We start from the raw sequence: 26947 nt of genomic DNA, 5'->3' as shown, positions 1-26947 counted from the left end.
ATTACTTTCCTTGTAATTTATGAGTGTGTGTATAAACAGATTTATTCTGTATGTATGAACGAAGCTAAATAAATTGCCTCAGAACCTCACATATAAATGACAAATCCCTAAATGTCTAATTCCTTACTTTGCAATAACACTGCTGTGCATTTGTAATGTTTTGTCTGACTTCTGGATTACATTTGAGGTTTCTATGGAGAGAAAACAGAATCACTGGATTTGTGTGTGTGTAATACTTGGTTTGTAACTTGTGTCTTTGGACGAACATATTCGAAAGTAAATGTGAATACACAATTACATGTACACAAAGTAATGTATTGTATTGTTACAAATCAGGTATCACACACACACAAATCCAGTGAGTCTGTTTTCTACCTATAAATTTCTTTGTAATTTATAAGTCTGTGCATTAACATAGATTAATTTTTCATAAAAATAATGTGAAGGCCATAGTTAGACTTGACATAAAAAAGTGTCATATGAACATTGTTTAAATTACACTAAATTGAGTATATTTCTTTCTTTTTATTTTAACATTTTTTTCCCTCTCTTAGCTGTTTGTTTTTCTTGGAATGTATTCTTAATTCTTTCTAATTACAGCCTATTTATTTTCTCAGGATGTCAGCCGAGAAGCAGTAAAAGAGGACTGAAGTAATCGCTTCAAGATTGTCCATCCCAATGTAACACCATTGCAACACAGGACAACAAAGACCCTGTGTATGGGTGAGTCATCATTGAGGGGCCAAAAGTTCTGGAGGACTGCATAAGTGTGACAAACGCTTGCATTCTCCTCATTGGTGTCATCTACACGTATGCTGTCAACTTAGGTTGCCCAATGAAATTGAAATATGCATTTGAATTCTTTTTAAATTGTACACTGCTCTACTTTTCTGGTTGATGTTGATCTCTGTACTTCCTTCTTGCATCTACTAGACTTATGTTTATTTGCACTGTTTTGAAATTTGCTAACAAGACATTAAGGCCGTGTCTATGTGCAATATTATGTAGATGTTTTATTTATGCAACTTCTAATGTTAAATAAAAATGGGTTTCAAATAATCCTTAAGCTGCAAATATGTGTTTTGGGAAAATATAGAATTATATTGAATCGAATAGTAAATATATGTACTTAATTAAATTATTGTTAACTAATATATCATTTATAAACATAACTTAATAATGACATAGAATATAACAAAGTAAAAATTAGTAAGATCCACAAAGAAACAGCAACATTTTAGGTTTTGTAATTGGATGCAATAGTAATAATCTGAGTGAAATTTACTTGTGTATTTTTCATGAACAATAAGTGGTTCTAGTAAATTTTACTTTACAATTGCCTTAGTACTATTTACAAGCATTTTCTGTGTGGAAAAACTATTGCTTTAAGTAAATAAATCACACTCCAAATTATTTTCAGTGCATGTTAGAAAATCCAAGCAGTCAGGGAATGCAGCAAAAGAAGATGCTCCGGCATCCTCTCTCTCAACCCCCCCCCCCCCCCCCCCCACACACACACACCCACACACACGAGGACATCCATCTTCTGTCACGCTTTCATAACTCCTAACCTTGACATCTAAACCTTGACCTCCATTTATGCCCGAAAACTGCCCAACAGAAAGGAAATGACGTATCCTCACCCCTCCGCCCCATCTAAAAAAGGATGGTGGTACACAAGTGGTCCTAACAAAATATTAAAAGGGGATAGGGTGCACGGCGCATGTGCACACCAAAGCTGAGCTTTCAAGTCAAAAGCTCGTGCCCGTGTGGATCCGGTGGACATCAACCCGCGCTTCGTGACACGCAGCATCTGCTCGCGCGCAGTGCCGTTTTTTTTTTTTTTACCGCAGTGCATCTGCAGCGTCCTCTGCGCGCGCGCGGCTGATTCACGCGGAACCGAGCTGCGCGCGGACGCTTGTATTTCCATCCCTGGTTGCGGTCATTTTGCTATGAGCGCGCGAGCGGAACGTCGCCGCTACGCGCACGGGGTCGTTAGATAAGCGATTGTTTTCGTCCGGACAGGCCGGGAGGCCCACCTTAATTAAACCGACAGGTTCGGTTCTGAACGCGCAGCGGTGCTGATGCACCGGGTGCTGAGGGATGTTGTTGTGATCCACGTGAGCATCAGGACCTCAGGGACGAGTTTCATCGATCTCAGGATCTGCGTCAATCGTGAGTCTGATACCTGGATTGAGCCAAAGACCTGAACCAGCTGGATTCTGAGGAAGACGACTGTGAGGAAGGCCTATGCACAAACTCAGCCACGTGCATGTTTAGTCTTCTGCTGCAGATCAGCGGTTTTCCTCCTCAAAGCTGTGCAAATATCGCTTTATTAAAGCTGTCCAGTTTATGAGCCTCATAAATCCTCAAGCTGTCCTCTTACCTGGAGACATGGCACCTGTGCACCTGCTGCTCCTTGCTCTCCTCTGCCCCCTGATCGGTGAGTTCAGCTGCTCCTCTGCAGCCCTAAGTGTTTGTGGCCCTCCTGCTGACCTGCAGTAACGCCTGTCTCTTTGGAAACTGCAGACCACTGCGATGGCGCCTGTGCAGAAGTGGACTCTGACACAGAGGCCGTGGTGGGCCGTGGCTTCAAGCTGGGCTGCATCTCCTGCAAGAGGAGGAGCGAGGTGGAGGCGTTCGCCACTGTGGAGTGGTATTTCAGACCCACAGGAGAGGCTGACTTTGTTCAGGTGAGTGCTGTTTAGTTTCTGAAGGGATTGTGGATCTCCATGAAGCTGCAGATGTTTCTCTCAGGAGAAAAGGTGTTTCAGACATTTGGGGGCTTTTTTTTTGGTTCCAGATGACCTAAAACACCAAATCATGATTACTCAAAGATCACAAGAACCCCTTAAAGACCCTCTCCAATCCTCCTTTGGTGAAGGCGGGTTGTGGTTTGTGGAGCTTGTGGCTTGCCGATTGTAGCTTCTACCGCCCTGCTAAAAGCTGTATTTGTCCGTCTGCTCCTTATTTACAACAATTTGAATAAAGAAATATTCAAAAATGAATTTTAAGCTGAATTTTCTTTATAAATGTCATCCATTGTGATGAAAATGCAACAAGAACATGTTGAAAGCATTAAAATGTGATTTTCATTTGAGTGGGTCTTTAATATTGGTGGTTATCTGGGAACAACAGATTACATAAAAGATGTAACCCCTGAAATTATGAGTAGTTTGACTAAAAGGAAACTTTCAGCAGGACCAGACCTGCTTAAGGCCATTTATACTCCTCTCATTACATCTGACTTTATGTCAATTTCCTCCTGATCCTCCTCTACCATCCACATCTTCTGTCATCCACCTCAGCACCAAAAGCAGAACCTTCAGCTTCTGGTGTAATGGGACCCTAAATAGGTCATCTATCCATCAAAAAAAACACATGCAGACAGTCAACCCTGCATGGGTCACTTTAGACCCACATGTAAAACATGGATCTGGTCTGTAAGGAGCAAGAAGAACCCATGCATGAACAGGAAACACATAGAAAGGACCAAAATGAGAATTGAACCAAGAACCTTCCAGCTGTGAGCTACTGCTCGTCATCCTTGTGAAGTTACTGTTTATGCTTCTGCTACTTAACACTACAACCAAAGTATTAAAGACCCATTCCAATGAACATGTTGGGGTTTTTAACTCAAAGTTGCAGCATTTTTTGCATGATGGAGAACACTAGGATTAAAATAACATTTCGGAGTATTTCTTTATTTAAACCGTTGTGAATCAGGAGCAAACGAAAAAAAAGCTGTTAGAAAAAGTTTGTAGCTGTGATCTAGAAGCTACTATCAGCAGGCCTTAAGGTCCCTGCTCCGCTCCATTCTGATGCATCCACTTGTAGACAAATAGATCCATGTACGTCTTTGTTTTCCTCGTTTGAGGAATCTGGCTCAAAACTGTGCGGCTGGATAGGTGTGAGAGGCTGTAAGTTAGAGGGGGTGTGCAAAAACAGATGGGTGAGAGGAAGTGGGAGCAGGGTTCCTCCGTGCCAACAGTTCCGCCCACGCCTCAGAGAAGTGAATTTCTACTGAACTAATGTTACTCTGCAGAAACTATGTCCTAGAAAAGGTCACAGGTTTTGGGATTTTGGCTAAAGACAGCATCATCACAATTAAAAGACCACTGGGGACACTTTGAAAATAGATCAAAAGGCGATTAGATTGGGTCTTTAATGAAAATCTCATTATAAGTGTTTCTCTTAAATTTGAAAAACACCCTCCTCCTACTCCTCCTCCGCTCAGTCTCATCTTTGCAGTTTTTGTTTTAAATGCTTTGGAATGTGTTTTGTGTATGTGCTGTGCTATCCAAACAAACCCATCTTTTTCTTTAGCTGTTACAAAATTTTCCTAATTGTGATAAAAGCCCTGTTCTAAAATAATGCTTCACAGACGGGCAGAGATGGAGAAAACACAAACATTCAGTCTCTCCTTTTTCAGTTGAGGCATTTATTTCCTAACAAGCGGGGAGTGCTGCTTCCTATTTATTGTTGACATCAGAGTCTCATTGTAGCAACTGTGTCACAGAAAAAACTAAATGGGCTAGTGACCAGAAGACTGAAATTCGACTCAGTGTCAGGAAACTGAAGTTGTTTTTTGGTGTGGTGCAGTTTATTTACAGTGATGGACAATAATGAAGAAAGACAATACATGGCCATTCATAGATATATACAATATTACTTCAAAGGTTAATGTTTTCGCATTCACAAAAGTCATTACCGTTGTAGCATGTGTTTGAGTCCAGCAACTTTTAGTTGCACCATAGAAAACAAAAACACAAAAAACCAACCCGCCCGCAGTGCAGTGGAAGGTAAGTGCACTGGGAAGCATGAATTCAGTTTGTATGATATAGTCCATTAAGGCAATGGTGTGGGCATAAGCTGGGTCAGAGGCCTTTTTTTTCATCTGGACTACTAAGAGCCCTCTACTGGCTTGGCGGGAGGATGGTTCTTCTGATGGTTCTGGTTCCAGGGTCTAGCTCACCATCTTGGACCTGGCCTGGGTAACGGGACCAGAGTCTCAATTAATTCTACGTTTTCTTCACATCAACAAGCAAAAAAAAAAATTGTATGTAGCTCATCTAAAAAAAAAATCGTTACTGGGGCCTTAAACAGAAGGTTTGGGCAGCGAGTGTCCAGTGAGCAGAGCAGAGAGCAGCTGATCAGGCGACGGTGTCGGCGACGTAGTGAAGAGAGTCTGGGAGAGGAGCTGAACAGGCGGAGGACGTTTTGTGTCCTGGTTCAACTGAGCTATCCCCACTGGTGAGGGCTGCTGACCATGAGTCGGAGGACTCTGCGCAGGACGAGCTCAGTCAAGCTCAAGCTGTTCGAACCCAACGGCGCCGGATGCCGTCCAATTGCTGCCACCGCTGTGGAGAACCAGGACATTTTGCCAGAGACTGTCCGGCACCCAGTCCTTGATCCAGACCCCAGGCCCTTCAGGGAAACACCAGTGGGGTGAGGCAGTAAGGGGATCCTCACCCCAAACCACAACACCCCTCGGAACCATCACTCCAGTGGTAGGTCGCTGTGGCCCAACATGTGGATTATATTTGGACTGTTCCATTGGTGGCCAGCCCTGCAGTGGGTTGGTGGACACAGGGTCCACCATCTGTCTTGTTAAATAGGGACCGTTACCAGGCTCTCTCCCAGAGGGTTGGGTTCATACTGAGACTGCACTGCTCACAGTGACAGGTGAGCGAACCATCGTGTCAGGGAAAAAATTGTTATCGGTGGCAGTTGGGGCTATTAAGTCTAAACATGAGTTTTGGCTGGCTGACATCCAAGATGACTGCATTATAGGGCTTGACCTCCTTGGTCGCTGGGGGGCATACGTTGATGTCCCACAATCCTCACTGCATAGACACTGAGGTCTTACAACTGCGGTCCGGAAGAGGCCACAAGGAGGTTGCAACAGAGCAATGCAGCACAACACAGCAAACCTGCAAGAAAACAGCGTCACCATCGGCGCCCACAGAAACACCAAAGAAGCCATGGAGTTCAAATTGTTGCAACCATCCCTTCTCTAACCACTGCTCCATCCCCTGAAACAGTTGCAGCGATTAAAGATATGGAGGATCACACCAACACTCACCTCAGCAGGACACAGAAGGAGCAGCTTGGGTGCTTACTCCAAGAGTTTTGGGACATCTTTGCTGCTCGTGAAGAGGACTGCACTAGAACAGGTCTGGTCCAGCACCACATTGACACTGGTGAGGCTAATCCAATCCGCCTTCGCCCTCAGCGTCTGCCGCTAGCAAAGTGCCAGGGCTGCACCAGTGGTCATGGTCCGCAAGAAAGGCGGAGGGTGGCGTCCATGTGTGGACCACAGGCTCCTCAATGCAGTGACTCGAAAAGACTCCTATCTCTTGCCCCGCATTGATGACGCACTGGACTATGTGACTGGCTCATGTTGGTTCAGCTCATTGGATTTACGCAGCGGGTTCTGGCAGGTGGAGCTGGCACCAGAGGCCCGGCCCAAAACAGCATTTACCATTGGCCAAGGACTATGGCAGTTTAAAGTAATGCCATTTAGGCTACTTTTGAGAGGCTTATGGAACAGGTTCTTAAAGACATCCCCAGCACACGCTGCGTAGTATACCTGGATGACTTGCTGGTCCATGCCCACAACTTCACAGTAGCGGTCCACAATCTGCGTGAAGTATTTGTAGCCATTCGCCAGGCTGGGCTACAACTAAACCCAGCCAAGTGCACCCTTTTGGCCCGCCAAACACATTTCCTAGGTCATGTCATCAGCGAGAGTGGAGTGGCAACTGACCCTGCTAAGGTCGCCGCAGTGAGACCATCAAACACCTCAGAGCTACGAAGCTCTCTTGGCTTGGCTTCTTACTACCGCCGCTTCATAAAGGATTTTGCCACCATTGCCAACTCCTTGTCGGTTGACAGACAAAGGCAAGCGTTTTGAATGGTCTGAGGGGTGCGCAGCAGCCTTTCAGCGGCTAAAGTCTGCCCTTGCTGATGCTCCTGTACTGTCCTGACCTTGGTCAGCCGTTCACTTTGGACACTGATGCAAGCATTGTGGGGGTAGGAGCTGTACTCTCCCAGCAGGACGAAACTTGTGAACAGGTTGTGGCCTACTAAGCTGCAGCTTAAGTCGGCCCGAGAGAAACTACTGCATCACCAGACGGGAGTTCCTGGCTGTAATTTTGGCGGTGAGGCACTTTCGGCCATACCTCCTTGGCAGAAAGTTCCGGCTACGAAGTGACCATGCCAGCCTAACCTGGACGTTAAACTTTAAACAGCCTGAGGGCCAGGTGGCAAGGTGGTTGGAGATCCTGCAAGAATATGATTTTGAGGCCCAGCATCGCCCAGGACGTCAACACAGCAATGCTGATGCTCTCTCCAGGCATCCCTGCTTCACTGATGAGTGTCGCCATTGCCTTCGCCAAGAGCAACGAGAACTGGGACCCTTGGCAGCTGCAGCCTATCCAGCTGTCACCATCCCTGAAAGGGAACCATTTTCTACAGAACAGCTCAAAGAGCAGCAAAAGGCTGACCAGGTGCTGGCCGAGGTGAGGGGCTGGCTGGAGACCCAGAGGCAACCCGACTGGCAAGCTGTGTCTTTCCAAGGACCAGGGGCCTCATTTATAAATGTTGCGTACGCACAAAAGAAGGCGTACGCCACTCTCTACGCAATAGTTGAGATTTATAAAAAGCAAACTTGACGAGAAAATGTGCGGTCCTCCACGCAAGCTCTGACCCAGGCGTACGCACAAAAACGGGTGAAATGAGAAACGGTGACACCGTCGGCAGATGGAAGAAACACGTGAAAGTGAAAATGACAATACTGCCTCTCATAAATAACATGAAGACTTCACAAAGCAAGTCCCAGCCCCAGAGCTGAAAATATTGCACTCCCAGTGGGGCAGTCTGGAGCTGCACAACGACGTACTCTACAGGTGGTGGTGGGCACCAGGGGCCTCATTTATAAAACTTTGCGTAGGATTTGCGTCAGAAGTGGCGTACGGATGAAACATAGGACGTGCGTACGCACAGAAATATTCGGATTTATTAAACCGTGCGCACGCACATCCTATGCATCTTTCCCTTTATAAATCACAACCGATTCTAAATGCAGCGCAGCTTTTGCGGCTTCATGACACGCCCATAGTTGCCCATAAATAGTCCGTGAAACGCCCACAAATTAATATTCATGGCTTGCTAAATCATGGCAAACACAGAAGGGAAATCAAAAAAACGTAACTTCACTCAATGTGAAGTAGAAGTTATCGTTGGCGAGGTGGAAAAGAGGATAAAACGTTGTTTGGAGGGCCCAGTGTGGGCATTACTAATGCCAAAAAGGCACGTAAGCGGCAAACGGTGGCAGACGCCGAAAATGCTGTAGCCTCACAACCTGGGACCGTGGCCGAAATGAAAAAGAAATAAAAGAAATGATCGGACATCAAAGTCGAGGCAAAAAAACGTCTAGTGCTGCATCGGCAGAGTGTGTCCGCCACGTGGGGGGGTGGGGGGGGGACCGGAGCTGACCCCTCTTGATGAGAAACTGGCCGCTATTATTGGGGAATCCCTATTAAGTCCCCCTTATCGGCGTCCTCCTCCGCCTCAGTCACCTGACTGAGACGGAGGGGACGCCGACGCGCCAGGGTCAGGCTGACACAGGTAAGAGAAATAATTCAAATGAATGCAGTCAAGTCACATGTATGCAGGCTACACAATTACAGATTATTAATATAGAACAATTTTATTTTAGTTGCTGGGTGTTCCAGCGGGGCCAGTGGTTACGATGCTGCAGCTGAGCAGCCGTCTGGACCCAGCGTCTCCACGGCACGCGGCTCTCAACCCTCCAGCAGTGGGCGCGTCCTCACCGATGCAGTCCTTGAAATGCAGAGGGAAGTCAGTAGTTCAATCAGAGAGGTGGCCAAGGAGTTGGGCGAAATCAAGATCGCCCTGACTGAAATAAACTGCACGATGAGGAAATTCTTAAATAAATAATATTTTCCACACCTCTTTTTCTTTACAAGCGACGCATCACTTCCAAACGCTGGCGCACAGCAGCAGCAAATGGCTCAAATGCGTGGGGATGGGGTTCAGGGTCGGGGCCAACACAGCAATCAGCGCCAGGGGGTAGAGGCACGTTTTTAAGCTGTGCCACATTGTGTAGCACAGCACATGCCAGCACGATTTGGCACACACTGTCACTTTCACGTGTTTCTTCCATCTGCCGACGGTGTCGCCGTTTCTCATTTCACCCGTTTTTGTGCGTACGCCTGGGTCAGAGCTTGCGTGAAGGACCGCACATTTTCCCGTCAAGTTTGCTTTTTATAAATCTCAACTATTGCGTAGTGAGTGGCGTACGCCTTCTTTTGTGCGTACGCAACGTTTATAAATGAGGCCCCAGGTGCAGGTTTTGACCGTGTTCAACTCCTACTGCCCCGCAACCTTCGCCAAGAGGTCCTCCATTGGATTCATGTTGCAGCCGGGGCGGGGCATTTTGGAAACAACAAAACAGTGCGACGGCTCAGACCCCAGTTTTAATATTTGGTTGAAAACTCTGTTGGCAATGACAGCCTGAAGTCTTGAACTCATGGACATCACCAGATGCTGGGTTTTCTCCTTCTGAATGCTCTGCCAGGCCTTTACTGCAGCGGCTTTCAGTTGCTGTTTGTTTGTGGGCCTTTCTGTCTGAAGTTTAGTCTTCAACAAGTGAAATGCTGCTCAATTGGGTTAAGATCAGGTGACTGACTTGGCCATTCAAGAATATTCTACTTCTTTCCTTTAATAAACCCCTGAGTTCCTTTGGCTGTACGTTTTGGGTCGTTGTCCATCTGTATTATGAAACACCGCCCAATCAGTTTGGCTGCATTCACCTGGATCAGCGCAGACAGTATGTCTCTGAACACCTCAGAATTCATTGGGCTGCTTCTGTCCTGTGTCACATCATCAATAAACACTAGTGTCCCAGTGCCACTAGCAGCCATGCACGCCCAGACCATCACACTGCCTCCACAGTGTTTTACTGATGATGTAGTGTGCTTTGGATCCTGAGCTTCTCCACGCCTTCTCCATACTTTTCTCTTCCATCATTCTGGTAGAGGTTGATTTTGGTTTCATCTGTCCAAAGAATGTTTTTCCAGAACTGTGCTGGCTTTTTTAGATGCTTTTTAGCAAAGTCCAATCTAGCTTTCCTATTCTTGAGGCTTATGAGTGGCTTGCATCTCACAGTGTTCCCTCTGTATCTACTTTCATGCAGTCTCCTTTTTATGGTAGACTTGGATATTGATACGCCTTCCTCCTGGAGAGTGTTGTTCACTTGGTTGGCTGTTGTGAACGGGTTCCTCTTCACCATGGAAATGATTCTGCAATCATCCACCACTGTTGTCTTCCGTGGACGTCCAGGTCTTTTTGCGTTGCTGAGTTCACCAGTGCTTTCTTTCTTTCTCAGGATGTACCACACTGTTGATTTTGCCCTCGTAATACTGTAACAATTTCTTGCATGGTTTTGTTCTGTTTTCTCAGCTTAATGATGGCTCCTTTTACCTGCATTGAGAGCTCCTTTGACCGCATGTTGTCTGTTCAAATCTTCAAAATGCAAGCACGAGTCCTCTAATCAACTCCAGGTCTTTTATCTGCTTCCCTCATAATGACATAGCAAGGGAATTGTCCACACCTGCCCATGCAATAGCATGGAAGTCAATTGTCCAATTAATTACGAGCCCATGAAATAAAGGGATTGTGTTTAAAAAAATGCTTTAGTTTTTCACATTTTTATGCAATCTTTTTGTTCAACCAATGGAATAAAAGCTGAAAGTCTGCACTTCAATGGCATCTGAGTTGTTTTATTTAACATGCATCGCAGTAATGTACAGAAACTAAATTAGAAAAAATGTGTCTCTGTCCAAATATTTATGGTCCTGAATGTATTTTTTAATAAATATTAAGCAATAAATCTCCGGTGGGGGGGACGTTATATTATAATGCCCAGCAAATGCTGATGGTATCATCAAGATCAAGTGAGTGAAGCTTAACAGGTTTCATTTATGAGCTTTTGATACATAAAATAGAATAGCTCTATTGTTATTGAACAAATACAATTAACTGCAGCATCATCTCCCTTTGTGCAAAAGAATGCAAAAACAAGATATGTTAAAAGTAATAATAAGGTGGTAATTTCTATCTGCATATATGTGACTCTAGATCTACAGCTACAACGAGGGCGTCGCCACCATCGAACACATCGACTTCTCTGAGCGCATCGACTGGAACGGGAGTAAGAGGAGCAATGACATCCAGGATGCCTCCATCTACCTGCTGAACGTCACCTTTAACGACTCGGGCACCTACCAGTGCTTCTTATATCGCACCCTCAGCTACGACAACAACTTTCAGAAAAGAGTTATCGTGGGCAAGGTGGTCCACTTGACGGTGGTGGCTAAAGGTACGATGATATCATCTTAAAGGTCACTGAGGTTTGAGTCTGTGGGATTTGCTGGAGATCTTTCTGGAGAGCCAACTTCTTACAAGCTCTGAGTCTTGTCACAGGTTTCCACTAAACCTGCAGAGATGCTGCAGTTGAGCACTCTGATGATGGATTAGGTCCTGAGAGTTTAGTGCTTCCAGAAAAACTACCAGTATATCAAGCCAAAGCTCTTTCATCAACTTTCATTTTGCTCGACAGACACTCTGGAGGCTCTGAGGTGATGTGAGCTGGAGAAAAACCTAAAAGTTGATTCAAGGGCTTTAGGACAAGAGCGTTAATAAGAGCATGACTTCATCTGTTTTCTGCACAAAAAGCAGAGAATCAACTCAGGCCTTTTCATACTAAAGGATGATGGGAAATAAAATAAAAAAGTACGACCAATATTAAGCAGCCTCTCAAAACATACCTATTTAATCAAAAATCAAAACAGACCGAGGAGGGAACACTGTCTTCCTTCTCTGGAAAAGAGTTGGCTCATCAGGAATGAACTCTGGTGGTTCGTGACCAACCTATGGCTTTCAGACCAATTGTTTGTGCAGATATGTATATAGTTTTATTGCATTACATCTGAGAGGCTGGATGAGTAATCTACACCTATTTAGTGTGGTGTTCTTGATTATTATGCGGGTGGACTCTACATAAATCTCACTACTTATCACAGTTCAGTCAGATACAGACATTGCAGCTACTGTTTTTATGAAGACACATCTACATTCTTGTTTGAGTCAAAGGTCAACATTCAGTCCCTGTTTTGTAAAGTTTCTTCTGTAACGTCCATGACTGATTTTTCTCTGTGCAGCCACCAGGGGAACAGCGTCCATTGTGTCAGAGGTTATGATGTATGTGTCCATCATCGGCCTGCAGGTCTGGCTCCTCATAGAGATGATATACTGCTACAGGAAGATAGCAGCGGCGGGTGAAGAAGCGCTTCGAGAGGCGGCGTAAGTGACTGCTGCAGCTAAATGATCATTGTCCACACAAGGTCTGTCATGTTTTGAAGGGTTTGGCTAATTTTGCTTTTTGTTCTGTTTCTTTCAGGAATGCGGAATATCTAGCAATAGCTTCAGAGAGCAAAGATAACTGTGCGGGGGTGCAAGTCGGAGAATAGCACAGGTAAAAACGGATCCTGAACCTTTGCATTACACGCCCACACAAGTGTCTGAAGCCTGGTCAGCTCTCAGAAGTGAGGCAACACCAAAGAACTTTTGCTGAAGTGGTCCTGAAGAGATTTCATGTACAGAAACCGAACTTTCTCTCAGACTTTGACGCAGCATTCTCACCCTAAAGACCAAAACAGCAGAACATGAAGATCTAAGAAACGCGTCTGTGGTGGACTGTTTCTGACCAACATCAAAGACTTGTGGAACAAAGGTTTTTGTCAGGTGCAGAGGTGGAAGGCTAATAGTATGGGACCTTTTCTGGAGAAAGAAGCATTAGATTCTCAAATGTGTCACAGCTTGAGGAAAGGATCTGATCTATGAGCAGAGATGGTCAACAAACTCATAAATCGATGTTTAGAACTTTGATTGGGGACGTCTGTCTTCTTTAAAAGCACCGAGCTGCTGAAATGTTTACAAGATGGTGCTTTCATCATAAACCTTATGGAGGGAGCTAACATTTCAAGGCTCAAATGCTCACACACTCAACAACAGAGTACCTGATCTGGTTCCACAGGATTTCTGATCTTAATGACTAGCTAGATGGATTGAAGCTCTCTTGGTTTGTCTCCAGGCTTTCTCCATGGACTGAACACCTCCTTCCAGACTCTGACCAGCATGGCAATTGCCTGGGCCGATTCTTCCACCTCACCTCTAGCACCTCCAGGCAGACAGCATGGTACCAGCGAGCCCTGTACATACGCTCTGCCTGTCCAAGCATGTTCTGCACTTATGTAAGCAAACATTATGCATCGATGAGCCACACCGTCAGACACAGGCACAGTGGATATTGACGGTTCAAGACAGACTTTCTACAGCATCCCCCCCCCCGATGTAAAAGACACCCACCACACGTCCTGTGCTCCCATTGATTGTCTCTATGATAGGATGTTTTGGAGTGTATTTCCAGTACTGATAGATGTATAATGAGTGACAAATAAAAAAACTTAGAAAACGAGGGGAAGGCTCTCTGTCATGCTCTACTGTCACTTTAAGCTCACAAAAAAACGCAGACCCACCCACACATCTGGTGGATGTTAACATTTTATTTTCACAAATCAAACTCAATCTGTAGCAGAAGGTGGCTGCGCCAGGCCTCAGTATAAACGCTGGAATGGCACAAACATCTGCATAGGACTAACAACCACCCCCATCCTCTCCTACAGCTGTAAAACACAGTCGGTGTTGGGGTACGGCGGTAGGTTCAGCTGGTACTTCCTCTCCAGGCTGGGGGGCACGAAGCGACCCCCCAGGAAATGGTACCGGCCTCTGAACATGGATGCTGCTTTCTTCGGGGCGGTGAGGGAGATGAGAGTGTCTGGCTGCAGGCCATCGGCGGCGCCCTGCTCAACGTCCCAGCCTGGAAGAGAGAACAGGAGTCATCCGTGGCAGCCCCCACTTCGTTTCCTGGGGGTTGGGTGGGTCAATAGCCATTTTTCACTCATCTATTGTGAGATCTGCTCAGACCCGCAGCATCATTCCACAAATTAAATATTGATTAAACCGACAAAGACAATAAAGGCCTCACCTCCTCAGAATTGTTGCTTTTTACTAATAGTTTTCTAACTTTTCAAACATTTTTTAATATGATTACAAATTCCAGCCTTCAGTGTCCGCACATTAGCAGTCGTTAGGAAGGAGCTGACCTGACGGGATGTCGATGCTCGCGATGGGCACCGTGGTTTTTTTCAAGACATCCAGTATGGAGCCGAACGGCTCTCGCACAGAGCCCTTAAAGCTGAAGCCAAAGATGGCATCAATCACCAGGTTGTAAGCCTCGTCGATGACGTCCACCTGAGAAGACACGGAGTGTCTTCAGCTTTTAGGAAGCTTCTGCAGTGATATCAGAGGAGCAGGGCAACAACCTCCGGCATCTCTGTCAAGAAGGGGATCTCCATCTTCTGGCACTGCGTGGTCAGACCCTGGAACAGAGGCTTGTTGGGCCTTTTGGGGTACAGGATGGTGGGCTCATACCCCTGCAAACACAAACAGGAAGTGACTCGGCGAGTGTTAGCTGGCTTCTGTCGACTGAAGTTTGTTTTTTCTGAGGAGGGGTCTATTTTCATTCTATCTACTTTCCATTAATGCAGCTAATAAAAAAGGAAAACCAGCTTTAAGGCTCTGATCTTCACGCACCACAAACAAACTTTACTCACAAACAGCTTGAGGTGTCGGGCGCAGACCAGGCCGTCCCCCCCGTTGTTTCCTGGTCCACAGACCACCAGCAGAGTCGGTCTGGCTTTCGTCAGAGACGCAACAGGATACGCCTGCGACAAAAAGACATCTGCTGCAGAGCCACAGAACGTGCTAACACGTCGAGGGTTCGATTCTGCTGTCAGAGAGTAGCAAAGACTCAACACCTCCACGTCTATGATGATGTTAGCATGTTGTTGATAGACTATAAGCATGAAAATAGGAATCACTGAGGTGGTTGGATGAAAGCAGAGGCTTTAAAACTGATGGTCAGTTGGAGCTTTAATAGTCAGTTTCACTGGGAGGGCTTTTGTGGAAGTGTGTACCGCAGCTTCATTCCATTAATCTGGGAACAAACAACTGAGAACTTCTTAGTCTCTACTAATCCATGACTCTCCACTGTGTTTTTTCTGCAAGAATGGCAGTGTTACTGACAAAAAAGGAGGACAAGTACCTTTTGTTTTTGATGGTAAGTTAAGGTTTAGTAAAGTAGGATCTAGATGACTAACTGGTATTAACCCGCCAACAAATACTGACCAATATAAGCATTCACTGGTCTGATGAAGACTTTCTTTAAAAAACTTGCCAGCAATCATCTGTCAGGAAAAAGTCCCTCTCCTTGCAGCTCTGTGCCAGACTTCAAAATAAAAGCCTGAGCCAAGTCTCACCCGTGCGACGGCTGTGGCACAGCTTAGTCCAGCTAACTCCATCAGCTGGTCCACACTGAAGCCATACTCACTGAAGAGCTCCTCGTCAATGTGTTGAGCCTCCTCCTGCCTGTCAGGAGACGGGACTCGAGTTATTCTCATGAAGTCTGAGTATTACCCTCCCCAGCTTGTCAGTCCTCACCCAAGATACTTAATGCTGTGGGCCATCGTGGATGCTGCTCTGCTGCCCAAACACTCCTTATGGTGGTCAGCTGCAGCGGAAAGAGAGCATGTCCCAGCCTGGGAGAAGGAAGCTGCCACTCGGGAGGTCACCAGGAAGCCGATCCCAAACAGAGCCCGAACATTCAACATCCAGGTGGGTGCAGGTTCCTGTGCAGAGAGGAAGAGGAGGTGATGGTCAGGATGAGCAGCAAGTCTGAATGGGAAGGCAATGACACAATAATCCTGATTTTTCTGTCCATGAAGGCTGGTGGGTGGCCTCTGTATATCCTATAGGTCATCGATCCTTGGTAGAGCCTTACTAAATGCAAAGTAAAATTTGTAATATAGTGCTAAATGTGTTACATACACAGATGAACATTAACTAAAGACGAAGATGTTTCTTTATACTTTGCTGCAGATTCTAGAAAGATTGCAAAAAATACACATGTTTCAGTGTTCATGTAAAAATCGTTTGTCATGAAAAATCTTTAATTTTGTAATAGTAAAGTTATTTACTAGTTAGAATATCCTGTTTAAGTGCATACTCTGAATGCAATTACGTCTGGTCATAACAGGCTCAAATGTTCTGATCTTAAGATTTGTTATTGTCTTTTTTTCTTTCAGGAGATAAACTGACTCAAAAAGTAGTCAAGCATTCGTACCTGTGTGGTGTTTAATAAACTAGGTAAGCACAAATGATTAAAATTGAAACAAGTAATAATATACCAGTTATCCCATTACTGCCAAAAATGTTTGTGACCCTGTTAACATGCCCAGAATATGTGTCTACTGGTTGATTCTTCTTTAGCTTTATTCGTTGTTAAGAGATAAACAAAACAAATCCTATATTTGAAAGACATAATAAAATGTGTTGTTATGTTTTGATTTGGAGCTGGTTTGCGCTCATTTTCGGCATGTCAGGTTGCGACATTTATGTTCGATTTACGGTTTTTGGGTTAGCTGTTAGAAAACATCAGAGTGCTCTGCAAGATTCCGGTTTTGACCGAATGTTTTAACGAAACTTACCGAGTCTAAAGGTTTGCCTTATTAACAAGCAAGCTCACATCAGCCCTTCCACAGTGAGACTGACAGCAAATTGGGAAGGTTTGTTTGAAGGTCTGAAGCCGCCTGCTGCGAGCGTACCCGGAACTTCCGCCTTAAAAAAAAACTTCACAACAAAGCCTGTTTAAACATCAAAATAAAAGACCATTCAAAGGCCAAATGAAAAGAGTTTAACGTCGGGGTGATTTCAGGGTTTATGATTATTGATGACGAAAGGATCACATTTGTGGGATTAATACGCATGCAGGATTTAATAGCAATGTGAGCAGCACCTCCAACTACTTCACCAGCAGAGGGCGCTGCTGCTTAAGACAATCTTGGCCTAAATGTTAAAAATGAAAAATTACAAAATAAACAGTTTTGTGCCAGTTTAAGGGAAGTGTATATTGTAACAAAACATCTATGTCAAATAAAAACATTTATTTTAATGTTTCAAAAATATTTTTTAAACTTAAACCCCCAAAAGCTTTTCATTTTCTGCTTAAAATATATTTTATTTTTCGTTAAATGTTTTCGCTTTACTTTGTATATAACTTTCAAAAAGTTATGAAAAATTGTATAAAACTAAGAAGCATAATTGCAAAAACACTGAAAAGTTTTGATTAAGTAATTGTCTATGTATTAATATGATTCTTCAGAATTTCATTTGTTTGCAACAAATCTTCTACTAATTTTTGAAAATGAAATATGACAAAAAATCTTTTAGTTTACTTTTTTTCTCTTTTATTTTGCTTGGTTTTTTTATAATTTCTTTTTGTTTGCTGTATAGGCTATATGATGTTATCAGTTATATCAGATTGGAAAGGCACGAGCTGCAATCCAATGCAGTGCAGAAACAGAAATAAAACAGCTTTCTGTAAAACCTTTATTACTCAGTAAAGTATAAAGTATGTCCCATATGTTTGTGTATGCTATCAACTTTTAAGATAAACTTAGTTTTTAAGAATAATGACAACATTCAAGCAAAAAAAAAAAAACACATGGATTTTTTTACAAAAAAAGTCGAGGTAAAAAATAATCTGCACTTGCTGTTTTCATGCATAACTAAAAAAATATTGAAAGTTTTAATGCATGCATTCCTTGTTTATAATCATATAAAGCTGACAGATAAAAAAAAGAGGAAGGATGAAGATGCAGGACTTCACATGATGGGGCAGCTCTCCACTCTGGGTCCAGTCTGAAACAAAAATGTCAGTTGGCTAAATTAGAACTCCAGAAGATTTCAATAGGACATTTTCAAATAATTTATTTGGTTTGAAACTTTATTTAATAGGTTCATTTTCAACTGTAAAAATCTTCATTTTTCTGATTCAAAGTAGTAAAAGCAAATAACTTGAAATGTGAAAGTTTTTTTTTGGTGTCTGTAATTAAAGTCAAAGCTGCTTTTTCCACCAAAGGTCAAAGTTCAGGAGGCGGTGCCAAGCTTGAAAGATTAAACCATAAAGAATTGGTGTTTTGGGAATAACTACTTGTGTTTCTTGAATAAACTTGGTAACATAAATAAAAGACAGATGTTCTTTTTTTCTTAATATGTAATCTGTTAATCAGATGAAGTTGATAGACTTAAAAAACAATCATGCAGTGTAGCAAAATCTCTCTACAAATGTACAGATTGCGGGACTACGGATTCCAATCAAACTTCAACCGAGTCTGGACCCACCCTGCGCGGAGTGCTGCTGCTGAAGATATAGGAGGTGGGCAGCAGTGCCTCAGAGAGTCCCCCGCTGCGCACGGAGCGGGTGGAGGAGGAGGCGGAGCAACTGCTGGACTTGTCTGAGGGGAGGCCGCAGGAGCCGCACACCACTGTGCGGCTGCGCAGGTTGTACTCACCGTCCCCACAGGTGCTGTGTGCCACCTGCTAGAGAAAATATGCACACATAACATCAGCAGCAGGAACTTCAGCAATTATTACTCTGTCACTGCTATGATGCCAGATTAGTCTCATAATTTGGAAATGCACACAATCTTATTCACAAATATTCATGCTTTAAGTTCTTTCTTTTTTTCATAGCTCTGCTATAACTACAATTTTTTTTGCGTATGTACATATTTATATATATATATGTGTATGTGCAAATATTTCTTAGTTATATTGAATATAGGTACTTCACATTTCCTGTATATATTTGTCAGTACTAAAAACCTAAATGAGTCATTGTCTCTTTATTCTGTTTTTCTGCAACATGAGCTAATGGGCTTTAGTTGAGTTGAGTTTTCATAAAATATTTATGAAAACGTTTTTGCATTGCCCAAAAAAATATTGTACCTCTACCTCTGTGCTATTCTATTCTATTCTATTCTATTCTATTCTATTCTATTCTATTCTATTCTATTCTATTCTACTCTACTCTACTCTACTCTACTCTACTCTACTCTACTCTACTCTACTCTACTCTATTCTATTCTATTCTACTCTACTCTACTCTACTCTACTCTACTCTACTCTACTCTACTCTACTCTACTCTATTCTATTCTATTCTATTCTATTCTATTCTATTCTATTCTATTTTATTCTACTCTACTCTACTCTATTCTACTCTATTCTATTCTATTCTACTCTACTCTACTCTATTCTACTCTATTCTACTCTACTCTACTCTACTCTATTCTACTCTATTCTATTCTACTCTACTCTACTCTACTCTACTCTACTCTACTCTATTCTACTCTACTCTACTCTACTCTACTCTACTCTACTCTACTCTACTCTACTCTACTCTACTCTACTCTATTCTACTCTACTCTACTCTACTCTACTCTACCTTTACTCTACTCTACTCAACTCTATTCTATTCTATTCTATTCTATGTTTATGTCAGTTATTTTAGAACATTTAAAACATTCAGTTTTAATTACAATTTAAATGGATTCAAAGGAGGAACAATAGATCAGATTCAGGTTTTTCTTGTCCTTTGTTTGTCATGAAGCTTTCATTTTTAAATGAGCAAGCTTCTAGATTAATGTTGGGTAAATTTGACCCTTAATGCATCAAATGACAAAAAGTTATGTTTAACTCCCATTGATATGATATGGAATTTTTAAACCCACCATGTTGTCGTCTTCATCTTCAAAGTGTGTGTAGGTGACCTTTCTCATCGCCATCTCCTATAAAAAGAACGTTTTGACTTCAGACGACAGTAACTTGAGTTGTGATTGTCTGTGTTGTGTTATTGGTTGAATGTACCTCCCCACTGGCACTGATCAGGGTGGTTTGGAACTGGTCTCCAGTGCCCCATGAAGGCTGAGACTTCCACACCAGATCTGAAGGAGGATTATGTGATCCGCCTGCATTTGAGGCCCAGATCTGAGCGCAGATGGGACAGGTGAGGTCAGGAAACTGCAGCTAAGCTGTGGCTTTGTTAGGAGATTAAAGACAGTACAAACCGTGACCCTTTGACCCGCCTTCAGGGTGAATTTAGCTGGAAACTTAAAGAGGATGGGAGTGCCGGATCCCACCTGGCGCCTCACCTGCCAGCTCCCCAGATTCTGGTCCTTAAACAAAACAAAATGGCCATCAGTTGTTTCTATTGTGTCAATTTCTCACATTCAAAAGGACAGACTACATCGGCCCATCGTCTCACCTCATCGGCTTTGTTGCTAAGTCTCACATACTTCCCATCTAGGTCCACCTCGTCCACTGTGACGCGCCCGCTCGCCGAAGCCTGCTGGGTGATGCGAGTGCGGGCCAGTGCTCCACCTCCATAGCTGGAGGCCTCACTGTCGGCTTCGTTGGGGCGGCGTCTCTTAGCGGGCGAGCTCTGAGCACTGCTGTGGACTGAGCGGCCCACTGAAGAACGACTTCCTGTCACTCTAGTGGGAGGGGGGCTGGGGGACAGACGCAGCCTGCAAGGGTGAAGATGAAAAAGATGATTCAGTTACCGGAGGAGAAGAAAATACACTTTTACTTCCTGCTCAGGGCTGGTTTGAAAATCCGAAATGACTTAAAAACATGTGATAACATGTAAAAGCAAAGAAGACGCCCAGTTTTTCCCCCTCAAATTTCTTTTTTTGTGGAAGTTAATGCATGCATTTCAATTTCTTGGATGCCCCCTAATGGGAAGTTTTGAAATGTAGAAAGAAAACCAATGAAATTGGGAAACTACCAAAGTCTGAGTTTTTTTTTTTTTTTTTTATATCATAACTATTAAAAACCACCAATCCCAAGAAAAAAAGCTATATTTGCCACAGCAAACAGAGACTTTGCAGGCTTTTTTTTCACAGAAATATGTGATCATGACTGAAAAGGCTGGAGGACATCTGCAGATGTTTGGTGTACGATCAGAACTGATAAAGAAGTGACCAGACTTGAAGAAATGCAGTTTCAAAACCAATGAGGCCTAACGGGAACTTTGTTCACTTAAAATCAGAAGCTCCTTACATTTGCAGGTGATTACAATAATCAAAATTAAGCAGGATATTGAGTCAAAAGAACTCTGCAGTGGTTAACATCTGCTGCTCCCTGTTTTTGCCACCAGTCCTCCTTAAACAAACCTTTCCTCCTCTCCCTCCAGAAGTTTCCTATAAGCGCAGATCTCCATATCCAGAGCCAGCTTAACATCCAGGAGCTCCTGATACTCATCCAGCTGCTGCTGCATCCGTTGCCTCATGTCTGCCATTTCTCTCTCCTTGTCAGCCAGCAGGCGCCGGGTGGAGTCACGTTCCCGTGTCAGAGCGTCCTCTAGGTCTCTGATCTTCGCCTCGCGAGCTGCCAGCTGCATCAGACAGAACCGGCTCAGTAAAGATCAGTCGCATCTCAGTCTTTTAATAAAAAGTTTATTTTACTGCATGTAATCAAAAATAAAGGTTACGTTCAAGAAAAAACAATGTAGGCAAATATCACAAATACTCGCTTTGTTCAGAGAGATTGTGTGGATTACATGAACTGCAGGAGGCTCTCTTGGAGCTGCCTTGGTTCTGTTGGGGTTCTGCTGGGTCCTGCTCACCTGTTTCTGCAGCTGGCTCAGCTGGGCCGACGTGGACTCCAGACGAGTCCGTATCTGCTGCAGCTCCTCGTGGGCCGCTCCCACCAAGTGACTGCTCCTGTCTGCCGACTGTCGAGCACTTTCCAGCTGGAACAGAAACCAGAATGTCCTTCATCATGCATCAAGAGCATGGAAAAGGGAGGTCCACATTTGTCTTGAATCTAGAGCGGCACCTTTGCGTTGTACGTCTTCTCAATCTCCTCTTTGTACAATTGAATCTGTAGCTCATGCTGGCTGCGCATTTCTACCAGCGCCTCTGCCAGTTTACTCTCAAAGTCCTGCTGCTGACCGTTGTTCATCTCCACCATACGAGACTCATGGCGCCGCTTTGTCTCCTGCAGTTCCTGTTAAAGTTAAAGGTTCACCATATATATGTTAGTCTATGGGGTCTTCATCCAAACGATTTTATGAGCAGATTTGTCTGACCTCAGAATGGAGGTTCTTCTGAAACTCCAGCTCCTCTTTCAGGGTCTGTATGCGGTTTTCTCCATCCACCCTCCTCAGCATCTCATCCTGGAGCTGCTTCCTGGCATCACCCAGACCGGTGTCCAGCTGAGACACAAGTGAATTGAAAATTACATCGAAGGCTCACAAGTCATCAACAGAGCTTCATCTGAAGACAAGAACCTGAATTGTTCAAATCCAAGTCTCCAGGAGGAGGAAGGCAGGGACAAATGTGAATTGGATGCTTAGAATCACTTAAAGACACGGAAAACTGCAACTTAATGAGCAGATGAGGTTACCTTGGAAACCTGCGCCTTCAGGTCCCGGTTTTCTACCTCCAGGTTTCTCTTCTCCCCTAAAGCTGTGGTCAAAGAGGCATCCTTGGAGTTCATCAGGGCTTCCAGATCTTTGAGCCTCTGCAGGGCTGCAGCCAGGTCTGACTCCTTTTTGGTGTTTCTGCAGAGACAGAAGTTCAGGATGCATCTTCAGAACTGACAGAGAGAGCTGAGGAGTAAAAATAGCGCTGGAGGTTTCTTTTGCATGATTTAAAAATAGATCCCTGTGAGAAGGAAGCCTGGGGGAAACAGGAATGAGGGGAAAGACCTTGCTGTGGATGACTCAGAGACCACAAAGTTTTGTCCTGTAGATCTGGTAACTACAGACATTGGGGTTTAGTGGAGTCGCTACCATGGAAACAACTTTGCCAACCACACAGACCAACATTATGGAAAATAATGGGAGCACCCACTGAGACGATGCCACGTACTGTGTCAACAGATCACTGTGGTAGTGGGAGGGGAAGGAAAGAGTTAGTCATCAGGCTTTGGATGTAACAGCATAGGAACAAGTCTAAGTCCAGGGAGGGGCCCAGCAAACTCACAAACTCCAGTTATTAGGAGCCGATGAGTCACCGGTGCTGCAGTGAGTTACATGAGTGAGATCTCAGCAGGGCAGTCATACATGCTTTCACCCATGGGCAAACAGAGCCTGAAAGTGTAAAACTTTTGAGTCAGGATTGTTCTTGACCTCTCCTTCAAAATGTTGAAATCCTGTTTCAACTTTAAACACAGAGAAACAAGAGTCTGGGTGTAATTAGGAAATCCAAGCACTGTCACGTGATTAGGCCGTTTTTAGCCTAAATCAAAAAGCCTGAGTTGTTTTTTGTAGGACTTAATTTCTGCAGAATGCCAGTTATTCATTACAAATTTACCTGAGTTGTGGGTGGGACACTTGGTGGAGCTTGCTCCCCTTCCTCTCCCCCTTTGCTAAAGGCTCTCTTTTTTTCACATTCTCCTGCCAGCTTCAACCCCTTGACACCCCCAACCTAACATTTTTGGTGCAAAATAAACTGCGATCAAAATTGGAGTTATCCAGCCGTACATTTTTGAGCTTGATGGCAGCTTGGACAAGAGAAATGAAGACGTACATGATTCGATAAATTAGAAAGGACTGGAGAAGAGTCGCAGTTGCCCGCCCAGCATATTTTCTACGTCACAAATACAATCTTTATCGAACTTGCTTGCTCCTGGTTCGCAAGGATTTGCTTAAAGAAATCCTCAAAAACGCAATTTTGTGTATCCTCTATCATCAGAAAAATGCCACAAGAACATGGAAAAAAAACATGGTCTTAAACAGAACCCACCTGGCCTTCAGCTCCTTGTGGTCCTCCCGCAGTTTCCCCAGCTCCAGCTGCAGTCGAGCGCGCTCTTTGGCCACAGAGTCCAGCGTCTTGCGCGCGTCCGCCAGTTCTGCCTCGTAGGCGTTCTTCAGGCCAGTTAGTTCCCGGGTCACCTCGGTCTCCGACTCAGTGATGCGCACCCGCAAGCAGGCGTTCTCGGCCTCCAGCGAGCGCACCTTGTCGATGTAGACAGCCAGGCGGTCATTGAGGTTGGAGAGGTCCTCTTTCTCCTGCAGCCTGGTGATGCGGTTGGGGGACAGCGGCATGATGTTCGAGCCACGGGGAGTGTTCTTTGGTGTTGCCATTTTCACCTTCCAGCCTTTTGTTCTGGAAACATGCCAAAGCAGATACTTATTCATGACCTTTAATGGACATTTTACTGTCTGCACGCCTTTGTTCCTCAGATGAAATCTAACTTTTCTGAAGGAATTTTCAGCTGCTGACGGTAAAAATGTGCACATATTTCACAACAGAAATCCTCTCTGCTGCAGGATTGCAAATCAGACATCTTGGATTTAGCTTGACAGAATTGAATTAATTTGTATTAAAAAAAAACTGTTAAAAACATGTGTTGATTGAAGGAAAATTATGTGCTTGCATAAAAAGAAAATAATAATAAAAAAATAATAATCCAGAAAACCTTCTTAATTTTGTATTTAGATGAAAACCTAAACTCAGAAAAGTTGTTGGAAGGGTTCAGAACTTCACCTAAAAAACTCCCATCTGTCAGATTTACCTTTTTTTCAGAGGCGATTACAGGACAAGGAGGTTCTGCTGTTGTGATCTTTTCCCACTGGTTCCGTGATTCTTCTTCTGTGTGTTATGGGATGTGAGGAGTCTCCAAGCAGCTCAGTCTGGGACTGCAACGTCTGCAAGCCCGACGCACTGCCCTTGTAGGAAAGAATGAGATGGGAGGGAGAAGAGGCTGGCCCCGGGTCTGGCACCCGGTAGGTGCTTCTTCTGCAGAGGCACAGCAGTCCGAAGCAGTGAGTCACTCGGCCACAGCTCCATTTGATCATTCGTGGGATCACTGAACACTGACAGGATGAGTCACCCTCAATGTTCAACTCAAAGCTCTTTCTCCATCCACTAGACGTTATTGTCACAATAGTCCAAATTTCTTTATATGGCACAGAGGTAGGGAGGGGTCCACTGAGATGAGGACTTGGACTTCAATTGCACTTAAGCATGATGTCCAGAGACTTGTAACTTGTGGTCTAGCATTTGTGTACAAACTGCAATTGATTTTTATTTTTTTATCTTCGGGACGTGGCGGAAAACAAAAAGCTTTTTTTTATCAGGCTTCTGCTTTGGAAACAAAGAAAAGTTACCTGTCTGTTGTTGTGTCCCAAAAAGTTGTTTAAAAGTAGTTTATTGGCAACATGTGACAATTAAAATTTTCATTTTTACCATAAATCTTGAGACTTGACTTGAACTTACAAAACAGGACTTGTGATCATCTGCAGTTATCCTCTGATCAGAAGGTTGCACTGTGATCCGTTCTGTCTGTCCATGTGTTAAAGTGTCCTCGACTGAGTCACTGAACCTGTAACCTTATGTGGCAGCTGAGTCTTTCTCTGCCCTACAGCAGATGTTCCTGTGTGTCTGTCACTGCAAAATAATAATTATAATAACCAAATAAATATGATCTTTTCCTGCAATTTTGTGTTTCTTAAGACTTGGTTTTAAAGCGGTGCTTCGTCAATTGAATAATAATATGAATAATAAAGCTGTTGTTTTGTGATTTAAAAGGTAATCTGATTACAGAAATCCACCACCCTTCTATCCATCTGAAGTTCCCATGTCCAGAGGCTCTGGGATGTTTCTCTGTGCTGTGTTCCTCACTTGAGCTGCTGGAGTTCTGCAGGATGGATCACTTACACCCGAACCTCCAGCTTTTTGTCCTTGACATTCACAGTGATGCAGTACTTGCAGACTTTTTAACCCTTGTGTTATCTTAGATGACCCCACCCTTACTTTGACATGTTCTCCCTACCATGACAAAGATGGATAAAGGTGGAAAGATTTCATGTAATCCATGGACACCAGTGAGGTTCACAAATCATTGAAGAAAAAAGGTTCAGAGCACTGTCTAGTGGGTCTAGATGACCCAACTCCCAATGTTAAAGTGCCTAGGATAGCACAAGGGTTAAACACCATCCACAAAATTTATCTATAGTGGATTGTTGTTTTTATTAACAGTATGGTGCAATAGCAACACCTAGTGGTTTTACTTGAACATTACCAATGAGATTACTAATTCAACCAAAGAGAAGCCCTGACCTTTGAAAGAAGAATTTGGGGTAGCTGAATTACAGCTGGAGGGTGGATACAAAAACAAATCGATCCCCAACGCTTTTTCATTTCCAAACATCTAACTTCACAACAGAAGTCAATGGTGTGAAGACAGATACTGGCTCCTTGATTAGGTTACACTTTGATTTCAACACATCCACAATTCTGATCAGATTATGAATGTGATAAAGTCTTAATCTGTTGCCATTTCATAAATGTTCACTTCTGAGCTGTGAACGAAGCCTTGGGGGTAAGGGAGCAAAGGGGAGGGAAGTACCATTACGTCTGGCATGTGTAAAATACTTGTTAGGGATGGCACAGAGAGACGCCTCATAGTAACTAATTCACATCCAAGACTATTTGATTGAATTGTTTTAATTTTTCCTCACATATTAGTATTTCTTCATTTGGTTTTCTGGTGGAGACAATGGTCTAAACTCCAGTTTTTTGCATACAGAACACTGATGTCAGTGTACTTTGACCAAGTACCATTATTGGGGGCAGAGCCATGCTAATTTACTAATTGGAAAGTCTTGATTGGAACATCTAAATTCCAGAAATATGAGATGAGATCAATATCAGATCATTGTTTTCAAATGGAAGAGTAGGCTCTTCCGTGTGTTTAGATGTTGTGATTGCTGTTCACATTAAAAATGTGAAAGGCAGCCTGCAGGCTGGTAAAGTTGGACAGGGTCTCCCTCCCTTCAACAGAGACCAAAAAAACAAAAAACATTTGAGTGAGACAACAGAAGTTTAAACATCAACACTGAAGATCTGATTATAAGCATTTTTGATGTAAATTAAAATATATATATAA

General features: G+C 43.7%; 3 protein-coding genes across 4 annotated transcripts; 1 reads left to right on the top strand and 2 right to left on the bottom strand.

The window, feature by feature from the left end:
- The first annotated feature begins 1523 nt into the window (after window positions 1–1523).
- scn1bb (sodium channel, voltage-gated, type I, beta b) lies at window positions 1524–13564 on the top strand. Its single transcript, XM_020707240.2, has 6 exons — window positions 1524–2443; window positions 2530–2693; window positions 11167–11407; window positions 12249–12390; window positions 12488–12562; window positions 13181–13564. The coding sequence occupies exons 1-5, from the start codon at window positions 2353–2355 to the stop codon at window positions 12555–12557; spliced, it is 708 nt and encodes a 235-aa protein (XP_020562899.1). The 5' UTR covers window positions 1524–2352; the 3' UTR covers window positions 12558–12562; window positions 13181–13564.
- Window positions 13565–13632: 68 nt separating this feature from the next.
- Window positions 13633–17432, bottom strand: naxe (NAD(P)HX epimerase). Its single transcript, XM_004074118.5, has 7 exons — window positions 16695–17432; window positions 15649–15836; window positions 15468–15576; window positions 14763–14873; window positions 14472–14582; window positions 14253–14400; window positions 13633–13966 (listed from the first exon to the last, which is right to left on the bottom strand). Exons 2-7 carry the CDS (start codon window positions 15816–15818, stop codon window positions 13767–13769), a joined length of 849 nt encoding a protein of 282 aa, XP_004074166.1. The 5' UTR covers window positions 15819–15836; window positions 16695–17432; the 3' UTR covers window positions 13633–13766.
- Window positions 17433–17581: 149 nt separating this feature from the next.
- On the bottom strand, window positions 17582–24732 carry LOC101160250 (lamin-A). 2 transcript variants are annotated; one of them, XM_004074119.5, is made up of 13 exons: window positions 24572–24732; window positions 23800–24162; window positions 22457–22613; window positions 22140–22265; window positions 21887–22057; window positions 21675–21800; window positions 21223–21443; window positions 20313–20574; window positions 20116–20223; window positions 19916–20035; window positions 19780–19836; window positions 18391–18588; window positions 17582–17907 (listed from the first exon to the last, which is right to left on the bottom strand). In XM_004074119.5, exons 2-13 carry the CDS (start codon window positions 24138–24140, stop codon window positions 17872–17874), a joined length of 1923 nt encoding a protein of 640 aa, XP_004074167.1. In that variant the 5' UTR covers window positions 24141–24162; window positions 24572–24732; the 3' UTR covers window positions 17582–17871. The 2 variants fall into 2 exon arrangements, with proteins under 2 accessions (XP_004074167.1, XP_011479395.1); XM_011481093.4 differs by having other exon boundaries at window positions 18391–18585; window positions 24572–24725.
- Between the last annotated feature and the right edge of the window lie 2215 nt (window positions 24733–26947).

Source organism: Oryzias latipes, chromosome 11, assembly GCF_053564925.1.
Source record: "Oryzias latipes strain Hd-rR chromosome 11, Olatipes_Hd-rR_3.1".
Classification (NCBI taxonomy): Eukaryota; Metazoa; Chordata; class Actinopteri; order Beloniformes; family Adrianichthyidae; genus Oryzias; species Oryzias latipes.
The sequence above is the reverse complement of the archived record's forward strand: the minus strand, read 5'-3'. Positions and strand labels throughout refer to the sequence as shown.